Here is a 19,871-nt window from a genome sequence, read left to right as displayed (position 1 = left end):
TTCTTACTTAAGGTAATGAGCACAGAAAAAATATTTTCAAAATCTAAATCCTTATTGTGGAATTCAGCATACTTGGGAAAATGCAGACATACTTGCCTTATTCTTAGTTCCATTATTCTGTCTTGTACTCATTTGCATGAGAATAGAAGCCTTTCTAATAGTCATCGAGTAACAAGTAATACCTTACAGTTATATATCCATCACTTTTTTAAAAGTTCTTTCATATATATGATGTTTAATACATTAATCACATGAGGGAGGCGATGTATTCTGTCCATTTTGTATTTGAAGAATCACGTTGTGACATCCCCCAAATATCATGTTTAGTGATGGTATTTGTCCATTCAACTCTTAGATCAGTGCTTTAAAAAAAATCTCATTAGGGATGCCTAGAACATAGGCTCAGTCTACTACGCGTGAATTAGTTGATATGCGTTATTCTTCTTTGTTGGTGTTATCTCACGTTTGTTCTTTAATTATAACATTTAAGAGAGAGGTCCTGTGCATGCATTTTTAGGACCCATAGTAGAACTTATTGAAATGACCATTTTTTTCCCCTAAATAAATTTTTTGAGAGATTATAGATACAATTACTGAAAGGTTTTGGAATGCCTCTTAACCTTCAGAGCCTGTTTCACATTCCTGTTACTCTTCATTGTTGGCAAATTTTCTTTTTTTGAGTGCGGATTTATTTTAGGGATATAATGAAAAGTCATGTACAGCCAAGTTTGATGAATAAAGTAAATGAATAAGTTAGCCACTACAGTTGGTACAAAATTTTTAACTTGTCATAATAAGGTAATGACACTATAGATAGAGAAAAGGTTTTGAGTAATGAGTTACAAATAATGAAGTAATAACTATATAGCCTTCCTAAGTGATTACTTTGAAGGTTTATAGTTAATTGATACGTAGGTTCTGATACGGTGCTGTCTGCTTTAAAATCTCATTTACGTAATATGTATGTTTTGATGGAAATTTAAAAATGTACAGGTAGATCCTTGCAACAAGTGAGTATGGATGTCTTTGTAAGGGCCAGAGTAACTCCAGGATCGATAACCAGTATTTCTCTTACTGTTGGATGGAATGATGTAGGGTCTCTTTTACCTCTGTAATTCTGTAACAGGTAGATTTATGACATGACAACTCTATCCTTTTATGAAGTTTACTTTTTCTGTAATTATGCATTGTAAAAACAGCATGGGGACAGTGTCTGACATCCTCCAACCTCACAAGGGGGAAGGAAAACCAAGATCAATAGCGCAAGGCTATTGACTCCCATGAGACGGAGGCCAGACAAGCCACCTCTCTCCGCCATCTTCACCAATTCTGACAGCAACCGTCCCTCCCACAGCTCACTCTACTGTGTTCCGTAATTCATTGCAGTGGCCATACAGAACTCAAAGACCATACTCACAATTATGGGATTTATTATAAAGGAAATAACAGTTTCAGTTCAGGCTCAAGAATACTCAAGATACAGTTCTTTGATCAGGACAGCTTCTTTCCAACTGTGCTCACAGGCACACCTCTCCTTGGCCCTAGGCCTCTCTCCAAAGGCACTCAGCTTTCTCTCTCGGTGGGCTGGGAAGCCCACCGCACCGTCTCCTGCAGCTGGGTCTCGCCTACACCACTTCTCACCATCTTCAGGGTTACAGCTTGTGCTCTCTCTATCTCTCTCTGTCTTCTGAATCCAGGAGCTTCTCAACATAGGGATCCTAGGTCCAAAGAACATGCTCTCCGCTCCTGACTGTTCTTCCTTGGTGGTGGTAGAATCCTCCTCTCTGCTCTGGAATTGGCTCTCTTTTAAGGCAGAACTGACCAGTCCCCTTGGTGGGCCACGATTACCTTATCACACAGTCCCACCCAGTCACCTGGGTGGGAGTTACAGGACGATTACTAGAAGGACCACACACAAAAGTAATCAGTCGTACCACATGCATGCATAGATTTCAACTGTAATGTATTTCAGTTCAGTTGAATGCTTCGTTTAACCATTTTACATGTTATTTCAGTTCTTCAGCTAGTGAAATTACCTTTTCAAATACTGTTCACTTACTATAAATTCACTTTGATACAAATGTTGATGAAATTCTGAAAAATAATTTTGGGGTCTTGAATAAAGGAAAAAGAACCTGTGTGAAGAAGTTTTAAGAAATACAGATGATTACTTAGCAAATGTGATAATGGTTAAAGACTACATTGAAGAGAAAAAAAATGATTTGGACGCAGCCGTGAAGATAGCAAGAGAGTTAAAATCAGCACCTTCTCTAAGGACATATTGTGACCTGAATCAGGTAATTGAGTTATTTCTGTGGTATTTATTTCATTGTACATGCTTTGGAACATGATATTTAAGACTTAACACAGAAGTACTTAATTCTTCAGATTATCCTAACTTATTAACATCAATTTATGTTCCTAGGTGTTTGAATTTTAAGACAAACATTAAATTTGTTTAGACTTTATTATTATTTACCACTTAGGGAATGGTGCAATAAAATCTTTATAACACATGATCTGAGAACAAGTAGGATGACATTGAGTCAAAAGTTGATGTGCTCCTGGGACACCCGAATTAAAAATGAGAACAAATAAGAGTAGTAAACTAAATGGAATTCCATTTTCTTCCCATAAACAATTTAGGTATGACTGTCAGCTCCTGACTTAAAAATTTAATTCAAGGTTCCATTCAGGTTTTATTCTTTCTTTCCCCAAAAAATGTACAGGTCAAAAGACAAAGTGCTTCAGCTGTCTCCTACCATCTGATTATGTGCCTAGGGGATAGAGTTGGTCAAAAATAGAAACTTCCAAGATAGTTTGGCGGGACAGGGTTAGCCATGGATCCTCTTTTGCTCATGTCAGCCTTGCCCCTAAAAGTATAGATCCTGCTTTACTCACTTTTAAATCCTTAGGACCTTTTTTCCCATAGATAATCAAATGTTTTGACTGAACTGAAGTACAGAATAGAAGCCATTGGTTTACCTAACTCCGAAGTCTGTAAATTTAAATGAAAGGAGAATATATTACCATCGCATTTGGTCAGGCCTCCCTCCAACTGCAGTTCTAAAACAGTAATCATCATTTCCTACGTATTACACATGAGACACAAAAAAAAAAAAAAAAAAAATAGAAAACAAACACCAAGCCTGCTGCCATTGAGTCGATTCCAATGCATAGCGACGTTACAGGACAGAGTAGAACTACCCCATAGGGTTTCCAAGGAGTGGCTGGTGATTTGAACTGAGGCACTAGGAAGTGAAAAAAATGATAAGATTTGTTCTTTACCCTACTAAAGCCTGTTAAGACTGGAAAAAAAAAGGAGACAGACATTTGAAGATAGCAAGGAAGTATAAAATGAATAGAATGATTCATTTCTCTGATTGTGTATCTATATATGCATTAGCTAGTCTTTTTTTGTTTGTTTTTGTTATCTGTAATACATATCTCCAAAAGATTTGAAACTCTTTTAGGGAAAAAAATACTATATTAAACACTTATTTGCATTCCTTTGAATACCTAAAAATCAAGCCTTAAACACATTAATTAGTGACATACCTAAAGGTTTATAGCGTCCCTTCTAAAATCTCACTGTTTCAGCAATATTTATGACAATAGAAAATTCACACATGAATGACATTTTTCTTTTGGTTCTAGATTATCCGAACTTTGAAGTTAACATATGACAGTGAACTGTCAGAAGTTAGTTCTCTAAAACTAAGGAGCTCTCCCAGGTGAGTACGTTATAATTCAGGAAGACATAACTATTAAGTATAAAAATGTATTAGAGCCTAAATTTCTTAAAATAGCAAGCAATTAAAAATAGAAAATGCAGGTCACAAATGTTTTCCAAATTAGCAACCAAATAAGTATAATTTATGTTAAATTAGAAAGTTATTTAAATGTTTTTTTGTCTTTTAAATTACAATTATTTTAATGTCAGCACCTCATTTTTATTTAGAGAATAACTAAGAACATTTACTCATATGCTAATGTTTTATTTTAGGTTGAATATGAATTGCAGTGAGATCATCTGTATGTTCAACAATATTGGGAAAATTGAATTTGAGGACTCAAGAAAGTAAGTATTAAAAGAATGGCAACCTGCTTGATCAAATAGTGTCACAGGGTCTGAGTTATCTAATAGACAGAAGAATTGATTTCTAGTGTAGTATGATTCAAAAGCTGAAAAATAATTTAAAGGGCAAAACGGTTTTTGTCAGTTAAGTTCTGCGTACGGTATTTAGAATTTAAAAGACCTAAAAGGGATCAGTATTTAATGATATATTTGTCAAAGTTATCATTGAGATTCATTCAGTCAGCAAGCATTGAATACTGATTTTGTGCTAGGTACTCATACCCTAGATATTGCGATATATGTCTGTAAAAACTGCGAGGAGGCGGTGGCTGACGTCATCTAACTTCACAAGGGGGGAAGGAGAATCAAGATCAACAGCCTAAGGCTGATTCCTATGAGGCAGAGGTCAGACATGCCTCCTCTCTCCACCATCCTTACCAATTTTGATACCAACTGTCCTTCCTAGCAGCACTCTCTACTTCTGGGTTTGGTAATTCATTGCAGTGGCCACATAGAACTCACAGACAGCACTCATGATTGTGAGGTTTATCAAGGAAGTAACAAGTTACAATTCAGGTTCAGGAATGCTCTGGATACAGTTCTTCCATCAAGATAGCTTTTTCCCACCCATGCCACAGGCATGCCTCTCTGGTCTCTCTACCTCTGTCCAAAGATACCCAGCTTTCTCACTCCATGGGCTGGGAAGTCTACTGCACCATCTCCTGCCGGCCTTTCCTGTCACGGTTTCCCTGCCACTGCTTCTGTCTGTCTTCAGTGTTACAGCTGTCTGTCTTCTGGATCCAGGAGCTTCTGAGCGCAGGGATCCCTGGTCTAAAGGATGTGCTAGGTCTTCTTCCTTGGTGGTGGTGGGATCCTCTCCTTCCTGCCGCTGGGGTGGCTCATTTCAAGCCCAGCGGGATGGCAAAACGAGAATCCCTTTGGTGGGCCACAAATACCCTATCACACAGTTCTCCCCAATCACTTGGGTGGGAGTTACAAGACCATGGCTAGAAAGGCCACACAAAAGTGATCCATCGCACCACGATGTCAAAGATATTACAACAAGTAGAGGAAAACAAGCATGTAAACAATCAAGTGCATAATTGCTGTGATAGTAGTATGTACAGAATTTAGTGAAGGTACAAAGGGAGGGAATGGTCAGTTCTTTGGGAAATACGAGGTTTAGAAAAATCTTTGTAGAAAAGATTTTACTTTCTCTTGAAAAATGAATAGCAATTTGAAAGGAGGACAAAAAGAGGTAGGTATCTTAGCAGAAAGAAAGTTATGGGCAGTGAAATAGCATGCAATATTCGAAGAACTGTGTATTTATAACTTTGTGTATATTTTATATGCTATGCAATAAGTTTGAACTTTATTTTCTAGACCAGTGCTGTCCAGTATGGTAGCTACTAGCCATATGTGGCTATTTAAGTATAAATTAATTAAAGCTAAATAAAATTAAAAGTTCAGTTCCTTGGTTGCACTAGCCGCATTTCAGGTGTTTCGTAGTCATTTGTGACTAGTGCCTACCACAGGGATAATGCAGCACATTTCCATCATCACAGAAAGTTATATTGGATAACAATCCTCTAGACAGTAGAAAACCACTAAAAGGTTTTAAGTGTGAAAGTAAATATAATTAGATTGCATTTTTAAAAAATAACTCTGGTGGCTATTTAGAGGATTACTTGCCGAAGTATGAGACTGGAGATTGAATAGTCTCGTCAAATGATGAGAACTCAAATTTATATAGTGGTGCTGGAGAGGGACTAGGAATGGATATTACAAAAGTTAAATAGGACAAATTGATAAACCTTAGTGACTGAGTATGAAGAGTGAGAAAAAGGGGATCATCATCAATGATTTATAGGGCTGGCTTTGGTGATTAAGTTGATGGATTGGGAATACAGGAGGAAAATTTTGGAGGGGAAGATAGTAGATACATTGAGTTCCAGGTGTTTACCAGATGTCTGGGGAGAAATTTACAGAGCGCAGCTGGCTGTATGTGCTGAAAATTAAGAAGTTTTCTTGGACTTGGTATCTGAGTTTAGGAATAGACAGAATATAGATGTTGTAGAAACCCAAACGGAAAATAAGTTCTTTCACTTTAGATGCTGTATGTCCTGGGGAAGTCGTCCCCAAGAAGCATCACATTCATTACCTTGGTGAACTAATCAGATTCTTGCAAGCTCAGAAACACACATGAACGGATCCAGTCTAAGCCAGTGTTATGGATTAAATTGTGTCCCCCAGAAATGGGTATCAACTTGGCTAGGCCATGATTCCCAGTATTGTGTGGTCGTCCACCATGTCCACCATTTTGTGATCTGATGTGATTTTCCTAGGTATTGTAAATTCTAACTTTATGATGTTGATGCGGCAGGATTAGAGGCAATTATGTTAATGAGGCAGGACTCAATCTACAGGATTAGTTGTATGTTGAGTCAGTCTCTTTTGAGATATAAAAGAGAGAATCGAGCAGAGAGGAGAGGGACCTCATGCCACCAAGAATGAAGAACCAGAAGGGGAGTGTGTCCTTTGGACCCAGGGTCCCCATGCTGAGAAGCTTCTAGACCCAAGGGAGAATTGATGACGTGGACCTTCCCCCAGAGCCAACAGAGAGAGAAAGCCTTCTCCTGGAGCTGGTACCCTGAATTTGGACTTCTAGCCTCCTAGACTGTGGGAGAGTAAATTTCTATTTGTTAAAGCCATCCACTTGTGCTATTTCTGTTATTGCAGCACTAGATAACTAAGACAGCCAGGTAACTGACATAAATCAAGTTCACAAAACTGATGGTAGTCAGAATGCTAGTTTATCAACTTGTTGTTATTAGGTGCGGTCAAGCTGGTTTTGACTCATAGCAACCCCATGTGACAGAATCAAACTTCCCAATAGGGTTTTCTAGGCTTTAATCTTTACAGGAGCAGATCTCCAGTTTACTGGGAAAATATAACTAATGCCACACAGACTAGAATGTTATGTTGGCACTCTTTTCAGTACACATAGACATGAGAAGTTTGCTTTGTTTGCAACCTTGTTTGGAATTAAGGTAATTAGATGAATGAAATAGCTTAACCACATTAGTCTGAACTAGCCCATCATAGGCCTCTCTCCAGCACAAAGTGGAGACCTTGCCAGAGGACTGCAGTGCTAGTCCTTTGGCTCCAGTCATCTTCCCCAAGACAGTGCTTGGATGAACGCGGCCTCATATTTGCCTCTGTGACCTTACTATTTGTGTTTCCATGGATAATTAACAACCTTTCCAATCAATCCCCACATGTCTGTCAGTTGTACTGTGGTGGCTTGCATGTTGTGTTGCTGTGATGCTGGAAGCTATGCCACCAGTATTCTTTTAGATATCTTTATAACTTCAATATGGTTACTCTCAAATATTGTAAGACTAAAAGCTGTTCTGCCTCTTTAATAGTCTGTACTAATTTTGTATTGATTTTTAAATTTAACTCTGAGGTCAGTCTTAAATTTTTTTCCTAGTTTTTAGGGGAAGTGTCACTGTAACCTGTCTCTACTGATTATTGTTATTAGTTGCCATCGAGTGGATTCTGACCCCTCACGACCCCATGTGTTGCAGAGTAGAACTACTCCATAGGGTTTTCTTGGCTGTGATCTTAATGGAAGCATATCGCCGGGCCTTTTCTTCCATGGTAGTGCTGGGTGGGTTCAAACCACTGATCTTTATGTTAACAGTGGACAGGTGGTAATTAAACCACAGGTTTTCCCACAAGAGCAGGTGTGGAAGTAATTCAAGGACAGTACCCTGGAAAATATTTAAATTTAGGCAGGAAAAGTGTAACCAAAACAGAACAAAACTGACAAGGAGCAAACAGAGGTTGAAGAAGAAATAGGAATGTGGTATTCTAGACGTCAGAGGAGAGGTTTGTGAGACTGGACTTGGATAACAGTGTTAAATATCTCAGTAAGGTCAAATAAGAGATGTTCTGAAAAGAGATGCTTGGTTTGCAAGGTTGTATACACGTGTCTCTCAGAAGATGTTTGAACCTTTATTCAACATATATTGATGTTACTTGTGTTAAATGCCTGACCTTTGGTAGAAGAGACAGATAAGCATGTGTGTTTTAGTTATCTAGTGCTGCTGTAACAGAAATAGCACAGGTGGATGGCTTTAACAAAGAGAAATTTATTTCCTTACAGTAAAGTAGGCTAAAAGTCCAAATTCAGGGCATCACCTCCAGGGGAAGGCTTTCTGTCTCTGTCAGCTCTGGAGAAAGGTACTTCTCATCAATCTTCCACTGGTCTAGGAGCTTCTCTGCACAGGAACCCTGGGTCCAAAGGACGTGTTCTGCTCCTGACACTGCTGTTTTGGTGGTATGAGGTCCCCCCCTCATTCACATCATAGAAGCAGGATTTACAGCACATGGGAAAATCACATCAGATGACAAAATGGTGGACAATCACACGATGCTGGGAATCATGGCCTAGCCAAATTGATACACGTTTTTGGGGGACACAGTTCAATCCGTGATATGAAAAGAGATGTTTGGTTTGCAAGGTTATGTACAAATGTGTCTCTCAGAAGTTGTCTGAACCTTTATTCAACATATATTAATGTTACTTAGGTTAAATGCCTGACCTCCGTTCCAAGAGACAGCTAAGCATGTGTCATTGCTAAATCCGGTTGACTTTGTTGGTTAATTTCTGAAATAGTTTATTAAACAATGATCTGTGAAGAAGCTAAGTTCATCATGGCTTAACTAAAATACAAGCTTTATGAGACTTAATCTCATTTCTTTCACAGAATTTCTGTTCTTGTAGATTTGATGGCCTAAATCTGTCTGGATATGTGGAGAAGATAGAAAAATAGGGAGTACAGTGAATAATCACTGGATTAGTGGCTTGAATTATCAGACCCAGCAGATTCAGATTAATGATTATTATTAGCCTGGGTGGAGGTTTCTAGTGATTTTTTCAGGGTTGTACCTTTGACTGTGAATTAAAAGAAGAAATAATATAATTTAAACATAATTTCAAATCAAATACCTAAGCCAAATCAAAACGACTTCATTTGAAAACCTGTATCCACTGTTCTTTTACAATCCGCTCCCTGTTACGTTAACTAAGTTTTCTTCAGCTTCTCGTTGATGAAACTCTTATTGATCTTTTAAATCCCTGGGACCTGCTTGGGGCTGGGTATGGGCAGAGGTTTCTTTTTGGGTGATGAAAATGTTCTAAAATTGGATTGTGGTGATGGTTGCACAACTTTGTAAATTTAGTAAAAAGTATTGAATGTTATGGTATGTAAATTATATATCAGTGAAACTGGTTAAAAAATACCCCTGGGGCACGTGGACAGCTTTATCCCTTTTGTATGTGTCATAATATTAACTATAGTGTGGGAAATAAATGGCTTGAAGGTACATGTAAAGAATGTGTAAAATGATTTAAAGTAGTCATGTGAAAAATCATGAACATGCTTCTATATTTTTAAATAGATTTTATCCCCAAGAAGATGAAATTGGACAGAATATTCAAAGGAAGTACAATAATAAAAAGGAATTTTCTTGTCATGATACATACCTATCACTAGAAGAGAGAAAGTTGGACGTATCTGTCCTAACTAATGAAGCATCACCAACCCCTTTACAATGTGAAACCAATGATGTGCGTTTAGAAGCAAAACACTTCCAGCCGAAGAAAGAAGTTGTCGCTAAAACCTTTGCCGCTCTACCACAAGTAGGATCTAGTCCTGATGTGATAATTGAAGAAATTATTGAAGAGAACCTGGAAAGTGAGTGAAAATATAAAAGCAGCAAAAAATTAAAAAAAAAAAAAACTTGTGTCTGTAATTCAAAACAGTTTGTACCTTTTTGTCCTTGTACTTAACAGAAACATATTGCTGTTACAATCTTCTATCTCACTATGAATTAAAACCTGTTCATTCCATGCCCCTACGTTCACATTTTCCAAAGTTACGATAATTTTTATTTTTAATGCTGCAGTATAGCTAACCTCTGAGGTGTAATTTCAGCATTTGGTTTAATTAGGATAGTTGACTTTTGAGTGTTCCACATAATAAACCTTACATAAAAGATGTGTATATAAGTAGATGAGAGAGATGTGATTTGTGGAAGCAGTTTCATCACTTTGTCCTTGAATTTAAGAATAACTTCTCTTAAGTTTTTGTTCTGAGGTTTAATCTGCTATGAAATTAACGATTGTTTAAGTGTTATATCATCTATTATATAACATTTAAATGTATCACAGTTATTTGATTAGATTTCCAGTGTTGGTATTAACCGTTAGCATGGGAGTAAGATACTACCGTATATAACTTTATACCACCAGTCTTCTTTAGGACTATTTTCAAGATTGGTTTTAATTTTTCCTCTTCTTTTTTTTAATTGGACTCTCCATAATGACATTTTAACTACAAAAAAAGTACACACACTTTTTTCTCATTTCCACTGTATTATCACTGGTATCTCAGTGAATTAAGATAACTCATCATGAGTTTACCTTCTGATATAAAGTGTTTTCACATTGTAGAATTTTGCCATTTCAGGTACAGGTTTTTAAACAAAAGTATACCATTGTAAACATTAACAAAATTAGTACAATTGCCTTTGTTTCTTATTTTGAGAAGCGTACTTTACAGATTATCTTATGGAGACACCTAGATATCAAAAAAAAAGCCTCTTCAGAAAAAGTCATCTGTTTTCTTTGGATCAAATGCAGGTACTTTAACAACTGTCTGAACTTAATGTAGTAGAGTTTGCTTTATGTGTAGTAACTCTTATCTAGTGTGAAACCAAAAACCCAAACCCGTTGCCATAAAGTTGATTCCAACTCATAGCGACCCTATAGGACAGGGTAGAACTGCCCCATAGGGTTTCCAAGGAGCGGCTGGTGGATTTGAACCGCCAACTTTTTGATTAGCAGCTGAATGCTTAACCACTGTGCCACCAGGGCTCCTATCTAGTGTGAAGTAGTGAGTCAAATGAATTTTATTGATAACTAGTACTTTTTCCCTTTTATTGTTAAAACTTTAACTGTTTTTGGCAAAAATATTTATGAAATTTATAGCACTTCTCTCAACTGTCTCCCTAGTTATACATATTTATCTTTTTAACCCTATCCTCAATCTGAGTGTTACTCTTTTTAATCATTATTGGTCTGATAGGTTAAAATAATCTGTTCAATTTCTGTCATCTATCTATGCTTGCTGTCTGCAGTAGCACTCCTAGTCTTTGTTTTTTAAACATTTTTACTAGCTAATCCTAGCTGATAACTAAAATATTTGCATTGTTCAAAAATTAAATATATGCGTATTAAAATACCTTGTGAAACTTCGTCACACCCTATTCCCATTCCATTCAGTTCTTCCCTCCCAGAGTTTTTTTATGCTGTATAAACATAATGCAAATACACATAGATTATTTTTCTAATCCCCTTTTGTTGTTGTTGTTGTTTTACACAAAACAGCACACTATACAGATTGTTTTGTTCTTTGCTTTTCTCCCTTAACATTATACTTTGGAAATCTTTTATGTGAGAAGAAACAATTACTCCTACATACAAAAAATTGTCTCACTGTCTTTTACCTTTGCTCTACTCTCATCCCAATGAAATACACATACTTTTCCCTAAATGCTGCTTAATACTTTGGCTTTGCCCAGACATTTTTTCATACATCTTTAACCTGATTTATAAGATTTGAGATTCAGACTGGCTATGAGCTGATTATAGGTTCTCTAGACATAGCATGGATTAAACAGGCTTTTGTGGGCTATACTAGAAACTAATCATTATAAATGGGGTTCTGAGTTCCAAATATGTTCATAAGTAAACTCTGAAGTTTTATAATGTCGTGGAGTTGCAGCATATACTCTGACTTTAGAATCTACCCATCACATGAACTGCAGTTGCACTTATAGAACATATTTTGCAAGTAAAATAAAGTATTTGCAGTTTATGTTGCTAAAGAATTAATTGTTGAAAGTGATCCATTTGTTTTATCAGTTTGGTTACCATTGTTGGTTTGGACTGTTTCATGGAGCCTCTGTATTTTAGAGTTTGCAATACTGCGAGACATTCATTATTCTTTTATAGGATACTGTATTTGTCAGCTTTCGTGAATTCTTTTCTAACTCATGGTTTATTCACGTGGTTTAAATACTTATTCTTCTCCAGGTTCTCCAGAGCTAGTTTTAGTAAGCCACGTAATACACCCTTGCCGCTTCTATGTTCGGAAGTATTCACAAATAAAAGATGCAACATTGTTGGAAAAGAAGGTGAATCAAATTTGCAGCAAGAGTTTACATGTCAATCCTTCAGATATTTTGGAGCTAGGTAATGAAATATTACTGCAAGTTAAAACATCAGTTTTATTTAAATATTGTAATGTTTGACCAACTCACATAGACGTTTTATAATATAGATGTTTTTTCCAAGCATAGAAGTTTTGGAATTATTTAACATAGGTTAAATTTTATTTTGGTAAGTTGGCTAAGGATTAAGATTGACCACTGGCACATTTTTAGAGAGTTGAATATACACAAAACCTCATTATAGAGTGAGATGAATTGTTTTTTAAATTACAAAACCCAGGACTGCCCCCTTTTCTGTAGGGAAACCTGTGCCTTTTAAGATGATACATCATAATTTGATTCCAGCCCCTTGCTCTCCACATATGGTGTTAAGGGTAGCATTGAACACTTAAATATTAAGATTCAAGAGGACTATGGCCTTTCAGCTATCCTGTTTTCACTAGTATATACAGAGAGGATTATACAGCATCCCTCTGTATGTCATCAGTGATCAACCCTTAACAAATTGGTCTCCAGTACACAGCTTAGGTGTTAATAGTGTAAGCTCTAAACTACCTGGGTTTTCTTCATAGTTCTTCTAATTCTACTATGTGGTTTGGGCTAGGATTTTAACTTCTTTTTGTCTCAATTTTCTTGTAGTTCAGGCCTCTTGCTTGTTCTTCTTTTTTCCTGGTGATTAATTTTTAGTCCATTTGGTTTTATGTAATCCGTCCATAAGGCCTTCCTCCATTTCTAAGTCCTTAGTTTATCTTCCCCTTCTCTGAAGTCCAGTATGTATTAATGAGTTACTTTGGCATTTCACATGCCGCTTTTCATTGTTTCTTTACCCTCACAGTATGTCTTCCTTTATGCTACCACAATATTTTACAAGCTTAAATATGTATATATCTATACATGTATATTTGTATGTACATGAGAATAGATAGCCTTTATTGTGGCAAATACAGTGTATTAATTCATTTGCCTGTCTCTTTTCCTTTCTTGACCTTTTTAATGGCAGGGTCATCTCATTCATCTTTGTTAGTATAGTTCATAAAACATAGGTCCTCAACAGGTAGCTGCTGACTTAGTATCTTTTGTGTATTTATCTCCCTGTTTAGCTCATAAGTTTCTGTATAACAGAAAACATCAAAATATTTTATTTGGGTAGGTTGACTACGGTTAAGATATCATTCTTATATCATTTAACATAGTACTATAAGACTTCTTAAGTAGTAGAACTAATGTACATGTACATGTTTGTAAATTAGAGCTCATTAAGTATTTCTCTCCTTAAACAGTGATATTGGTTTGTCTCATTATTTAGGTGCAAGAATATTTGTCAACAGCATTGAGAATGGAATGTGGTGTCGAGGAACTATCACTGAATTAATTCCAATAGAAAGTAAAGATATTAGAAAACCTGGTAGTCTAATCAAGTACTCAGTCTGTGAAGTTGCACTATTACAAATATTTATGGTAGATTTTGGAAATTCTGAGGTCTTAATTGTTCCAGGGTATGATATTTTATAATTACTGTGTGTTCCTTGCCTGCTTAGAGGCATTGTTGGGGCGGGGGGTTGGGGGGAGGGAGTGGTTTAAAAGAATAGAGGAAATTAGGAAGGGGTAGAGAGGAGTAATTTGTTTCTTCTTCACTTCCCAGACATGTGTTTTTTTATTATTGTTCTCTATATGGGTCTCACTAAATTAGTAAAATATTATCGTTTATCAGTGTTAATAGATGAGAAGCTTGGAAAAGGAGCTTTTTAATGTACTTCAGACTTCAGTCCTCTTATGTTGCTTTGAAGCAGGGAATAATGGGCAAAAATAGTCAAGGGCTTTAGGTATTAAAATCTTTGTGTCAGTCTTCTACGAGAATAAAAGAAGCCAAAAATGTTTCTGTAATAAGGACCAGCTTTAACTAATATTATGGTCACTTTATTTAATGGTCATAGCTTTTTAAATAAATAGATCTATATTTTTGGGGTCATCATTCCCTTTAAGTTTAAACTGAATAGGTATATGAAAGACAGTTCAAATAAAGGTATCTGAGATTTATTTAATTCAATGGTTAATAACAGTATCTTGGTTGCTAACAGAAACTAGATTAAGTCTATATAGGTCCCTAGGTGACAAAATCGGTTTGTGCTTGACGGCTAACCTAAAGGTTGATGGTTCAAACCCACCCAGTGGTACTCCAGAAAAAAAAGCCCGGTGATTTGCTTCCGTTAACTTTGTGGAGCAGTTCTACTCTGTAACACATGGGGTCGCCATAAGTTGGAATCAATTCAGTGGCAGCTAACAACAGTAAGGAAATATGAATTAGAATATAACTTTCTAGAAGATTTAAGGAGAGTGTCTTTAGAAATGCATACCTTTTATGGGGAAGGAGAGTTCAAACTTGAAACATTATTTTCAATAAATATTACCTGAATTCCTCCTAGAGTTGGTGATACCCATGTGAGAAAAGAACACATTGCTGAGCACCATATAGTACTAAGTGATCTATGTCTGGTTCTAAGAAAGCCTGAATCCTGTTTTGAAGGGCTGCTGAAAGACATCCAGCCATTTGCACAACCATGCTCACTGAAAGACATTGTTCCACCAAGTTCAGTAAGTACAACTTAAATTACTGCCTCTTTGGAGGCTAAATATTCTGACTTAAGCTACATGTGTTGCTAACCAGATTGCTGCGTTTATCTTCAAAGCACCAGTTCTCCTGTTGTTGTTGTAAGGTGCCCTCGAGGCGGTTCTGACTCATAGCGACTCTGTGCAACAGAGTGAAACACTACTCAGTCCTGCGCCAGCCTCCCAGTTGTCTTTATGCTTAAGCCCATCGTTGCAGCCACTGTGTCAGTCTGTCTCGTTGAGAGTCTTGCTCTTTTTTTGCTGACCCTATACTTTACCAAGCATGATATCCTTCTCTGGGGACTAGTCCCTCCTAATAACATGTCCAAAGTATGAGACTAAATCTCACCATCCTTCCTTCTAAGGAGCATTCTGGCTGTACTTCTTCCAAGACAGATTTGTTGGTTCTTCTAGCAATCCATGGTATAGTCAGTATTCTTTGCCAACACCATAATTCAAAGGCATCAGTTCTTCAGTATTCCTTATTCATTGTCCAGCTTTTACATGTATATGAGGCGATTGAAAACACCATGGCTCGGGTCAGGCGCACCCTTAGTCCTAAAAGTTTCATCTTTGCTTTTTAACACTTTAAAGAAATCTTTTGCAGGATATTTGCTCAATGCAACGCGTTGTTTGATTTCTTGACTGCTGCTTCCATGGGCGTTGATTGTGGATCCAAGTAAAATGAAACCCTTTACCACTTCAGTCTTTTCTCTTATTTATCATGATGTTGCTTATTGGTCCAGTTGTGAGGATTTTTGTTTTATGTTGAGGTGTAATCCATACTGAAGGCTGTGGTGTTTGATCTTCATCAGTCAGTGCTTCAAGTGGCCTCGTCACTTACAGCAAGCAAGGTTGTGTCATACGCATATTGCTGGTTGTTATTAATATGCTATTAGTGCCAATAAAAAAGGAAATGAACTTTAACTTCCACAATTGGATATATTCTTAATGGGAAATTAAGTTGGATAAACAAATATCAACATAATTGGTAGGTGAAATTTTCAAGTAAAGTACTAAATTTTGGAGTCAAATAGATGTAAAGAAATAAATATATGGTGTGGTGTATGTTTCTATATATTTCTTCCCTATTTTCATGGCACTTTGTTCATTATTCAGTTTATGGCTCATATTGCATTCTTTCCTGTATCATTTATGAATATCTTTCCCTCAGCAAGATTGAAAACTAGGAGAGAGGAATTACATGTAAGAATTATGTGTTAAGCAGTTATATTATTATAAGGTCTGTGGAAGCAGGCCACTACTCATCTATCAGTTTGTTGTTCCGTGGTGACTTGTGTGTTGCTATGATGCTGGAAGCTTTGCCACTGGCATTTGAAATACCAGCAGGGTCACCCATGGTGGACAGGTTTCAGTGGGGCTTCTAGACTAAGAAAGACTAAGAAGGATCTGGCAGTTTTACTTCTGAAAAAATTGGCCAGTGTAAACCTTATGAATAGCCTCGGAACATTGTCTGATATAGTGCTGGAAGATGAGCCTCTCAGGTTGGAAGGCACTCAAAATATGACTGGGAAAGAGTTGCCACCTCTAAGGAGAGTTGAACTTAATGATGTGGATGGAATCAAGCTTTTGGGACCTTCATTTGCTGATGTGACATGATTTAAAATGAGAAGAAACAGCTGTAAACATCCATTAATAATTGGAATGTGGAATGTACCAAGTATGAATCTAGAAGAATTGGAAGCTGTCGTAAATGAAATGGAACACATAAACATCAATATCCTAGGCATTAGTGAGCTGAAATGGACTACTATTGGCCATTTTGAATAGGACAGTTATATGGTCTACTATGCCAGGAATGACAAATAGAAGAGGAATGGCATCACATTCATTGTCAAAAAGAACATTTCAAGATCTATCCTGAAGTACAGCTCTGTCAGTGATAGGATAATATCTATGTGCCTACAAGGAAGACTAGTTAATACAACTATTGTTTAAATTTACGCACCAACCACTAATGCCAAAGATGAAGAAATTTAAGATTTTTACCGACTTCTGAAATCTGAAATTGATCAAACATGCAGTTAAGATACATTGATAATTACTGGTGATTGGAATGTGAAACTTGAAAACAAAGAACAAGGATCAGTAGTTGGAAAATATGAGATATTTCAGTGAACTCATGAGGTGCTCAGTTGTCTATGCCAAGAAATTTGGAAGACAGCTGCCTGGGTGGCCTACTGGAAGAGATCCATATCTGTGCCCATTCTAAAGAAAGGTGATCCAACAGAATGTGGAAATTATCCAACAATATCATTAATACCACACAAGTAAAATTTTGCTGAAGATCTTTCAAAAGCCGTTGCAGCAGTACATCAACAGGGAACTGCCAGAAATTCAAGCCAGATTCAGAAGAGGGCATGGAATGAGGAGTATCATTGCTGATGTCAGATGGATCTTGGGTGAAAGCAGAGAATACCAGAAAGATGTTTACCTGTGATTATGCAAACATGTTCGACTGTGTGGATCATAACAAATTATGGATAACTTTGTGAAGAATGAGAATTCCAGAACACTTGATTATGCTCCGCAGGAACCTGTACAAAGACCAAAAGGCAGGTGTTTGAACAGAACAAGGAGATGCATGCTTTAAACTCAAGAAAGATGTGCGTCAGGGTTGTATCCTTTCACTGTACTTACTCATCTGTATCCTGAGCAAATAATCCGAGAATCTGGTCTGTATGAAGAACACAGCATCAGAATTGGAGGAAGACTCATTAACAACCTGCGTTATGCAGATGACACAACCTTGCTTGCTGAAAGTGAAGAGGACTTGAAGCACCTACTGATGAAGATTAAAAAAAGTACAGCCTTCAGTATGGATTGCACCTCAACATAAAGAAGACAAAAATCTTCATTACTAAGCTACATCATGATAAACAGAGAAAAGATTGAAGTTGTCAAGGATTTCATTGTACTTAGATCCACAGTCAACGCCCGTGGAAGCAGCAGTCAAGAAATCAAACCACGTATTGCATTGGGCAAATCTGCTTCAAAAGACCTCTTTAAAGCATTAAAAAGCAAAGATGTCACTTTGAGGACTAAGGTGCACCTGATCCAAGCCATGGTGTTTTCAGTCGCCTCATATGAATGCAAAAGCTGGACAATGAATAAGGAAGACCGAAGAAGAATTGATGCCTTTGAATTACGGTGTTGGCGAAAAATATTGAATATACGATAGATTGCCAGAAGAACAAACATATCTGTCTTAGAAGAAGTACAACCAGAATGCTCCTTAGAAGCAAAGATGGTGAGACTTTGTCTCACTTACTTTGGACATGTTATCAAGAGGGATCAGTCCCTGGAGAAGGAAATCGTGCTCAGTAAAGTTGAGGGTAAGTGAAAAAGAGGAAGTTCCTCAATGAGATGGATTGACACAATGGCTGTAGCAATGGGCTCAAGCATAACAACGATTGTGAGGATAGTGCAGGACGGGGCAGTGTTTCATTCTCTTATACATAGGGTCTCTATGAGTCAGAACCCACTTGATGGCACCTAATAGCAACACAGAAGCAGGGAGTCTATGTCTCATCATTAGACTCCCAGCACTTAAATCATCTGTCACATAGTAGACATTCAACAAATATTTGAAAGAATGAATAAATGAATGAATAAAAAATTAGAAGGAAACCCATAAAAAACATAAGCAGTCGTGTATTCCTCAAGATGCTGAGATTGTTTCTTTTTTTAATTTTGCTTTTATACTTTTATTTGGAAAGGCGCCCTGGTGGTGCAGTGGTTTAGCCTTCGACTGCTCACCAAAAAGTCGGCAGTTGGAAGCAACCAGCCTTTCCACAGAAGAAAAGACCTGGCAGTTACAGCCTAGGAAATCCTATGGAGCAGTTCTACTCTGTCTTATAGGGTCGCTAGGAGTCGGAATCGCCTCAACAGCGTACAACAACATACTTTTCTGCTTTTTCTATACTGAGTAGGTTTTACTTTTATAGTCATAAAAACATTAGGTATTTTTTTTTAAGGAGTGTGTAGTTAACCTTGAAATTTACATCAAGTATGGATACTTAAAAGTTTGACTTTTCAAACGATCAGTGTTTAAAATTATTTTTTTATATGGGTGAATATTTTCCTTATTGTTAAAGGAGCATGTCCTGCATATACTTCCTATATTGGTAGTAATAGAAGTTAGATAAACTGCTGATGAGTGTAAATATCTTAATTTATTATAGGGCTTCCACTATGCTTTAAACATTATCTTTTGAATTGTCATCTTTAAGTAGAAAATATGTGTGTAATACTTGTTTCTTTTATTTAAAAATTTTTAATAATCATTTTATTAATATTCTAAAGCAAAACTAAGTTCTACAGTGAAACTGCTTATGGATACTTTGAGAATATGTTTATAAAACCAAAGCATGTTCCACACATTGTGCATACTTAAAGACTGTCCTTGGGTTTGTGACCCCAGATTTTTTCTTAATGTCTTAATGTCCATGGTTTGTTCAGTGCCTTTGCTCAGTTTCAGACTGTGGCTTGTATAAAGCTAAATCCAGAGTATTGTGACATTAGAGCTAATTATAATTACTAAATCCTTTTGAATTTTACTTTTTTCAATAGAATAAAGGCTGGGGAGAGGAAGCTAAAGTGGAATTTTTGAAAATGGTAAATAACAAGGCTGTTTTAATGAAAGTTTTTAGAGAAGAAGATGGTGTGCTCATTGTAGATCTGCAGAAGCCACCAACCAATAAAATAAGCAGTGATATGCCGGTGTCTCTCAGAGATGCATTAGTTTTTATGGAACTAGCAAGGTAGGTAACTTATTAAAACTTACTTATTCTTTGATATTATCACTATAAATTGGAATAGCAGATTTTGCCTTTAAAAACTATTGCCCTAAGAGGTTTAA

General features: G+C 36.7%; 1 protein-coding gene across 1 annotated transcript in view; it reads left to right on the top strand.

The window, feature by feature from the left end:
- RNF17 (ring finger protein 17) overlaps nt 1-19,871 on the top strand; it is a 210,627-nt gene that overhangs the window by 22,009 nt on the left and 168,747 nt on the right. Inside the window, exons 7-14 of the mRNA XM_023724829.1 lie at nt 2,126-2,297; nt 3,658-3,734; nt 4,007-4,081; nt 9,548-9,843; nt 12,246-12,404; nt 13,689-13,878; nt 14,806-14,974; nt 19,583-19,773. Of these exons, the coding sequence (XP_023580597.1) occupies nt 2,126-2,297; nt 3,658-3,734; nt 4,007-4,081; nt 9,548-9,843; nt 12,246-12,404; nt 13,689-13,878; nt 14,806-14,974; nt 19,583-19,773 (1,329 nt within the window). The remainder of the gene's footprint in view (nt 1-2,125; nt 2,298-3,657; nt 3,735-4,006; nt 4,082-9,547; nt 9,844-12,245; nt 12,405-13,688; nt 13,879-14,805; nt 14,975-19,582; nt 19,774-19,871) is intronic.

Source organism: Trichechus manatus, unplaced genomic scaffold (assembly GCF_000243295.1).
Source record: "Trichechus manatus latirostris isolate Lorelei unplaced genomic scaffold, TriManLat1.0 scaffold00264, whole genome shotgun sequence".
Classification (NCBI taxonomy): Eukaryota; Metazoa; Chordata; class Mammalia; order Sirenia; family Trichechidae; genus Trichechus; species Trichechus manatus.
The sequence above is the reverse complement of the archived record's forward strand: the minus strand, read 5'-3'. Positions and strand labels throughout refer to the sequence as shown.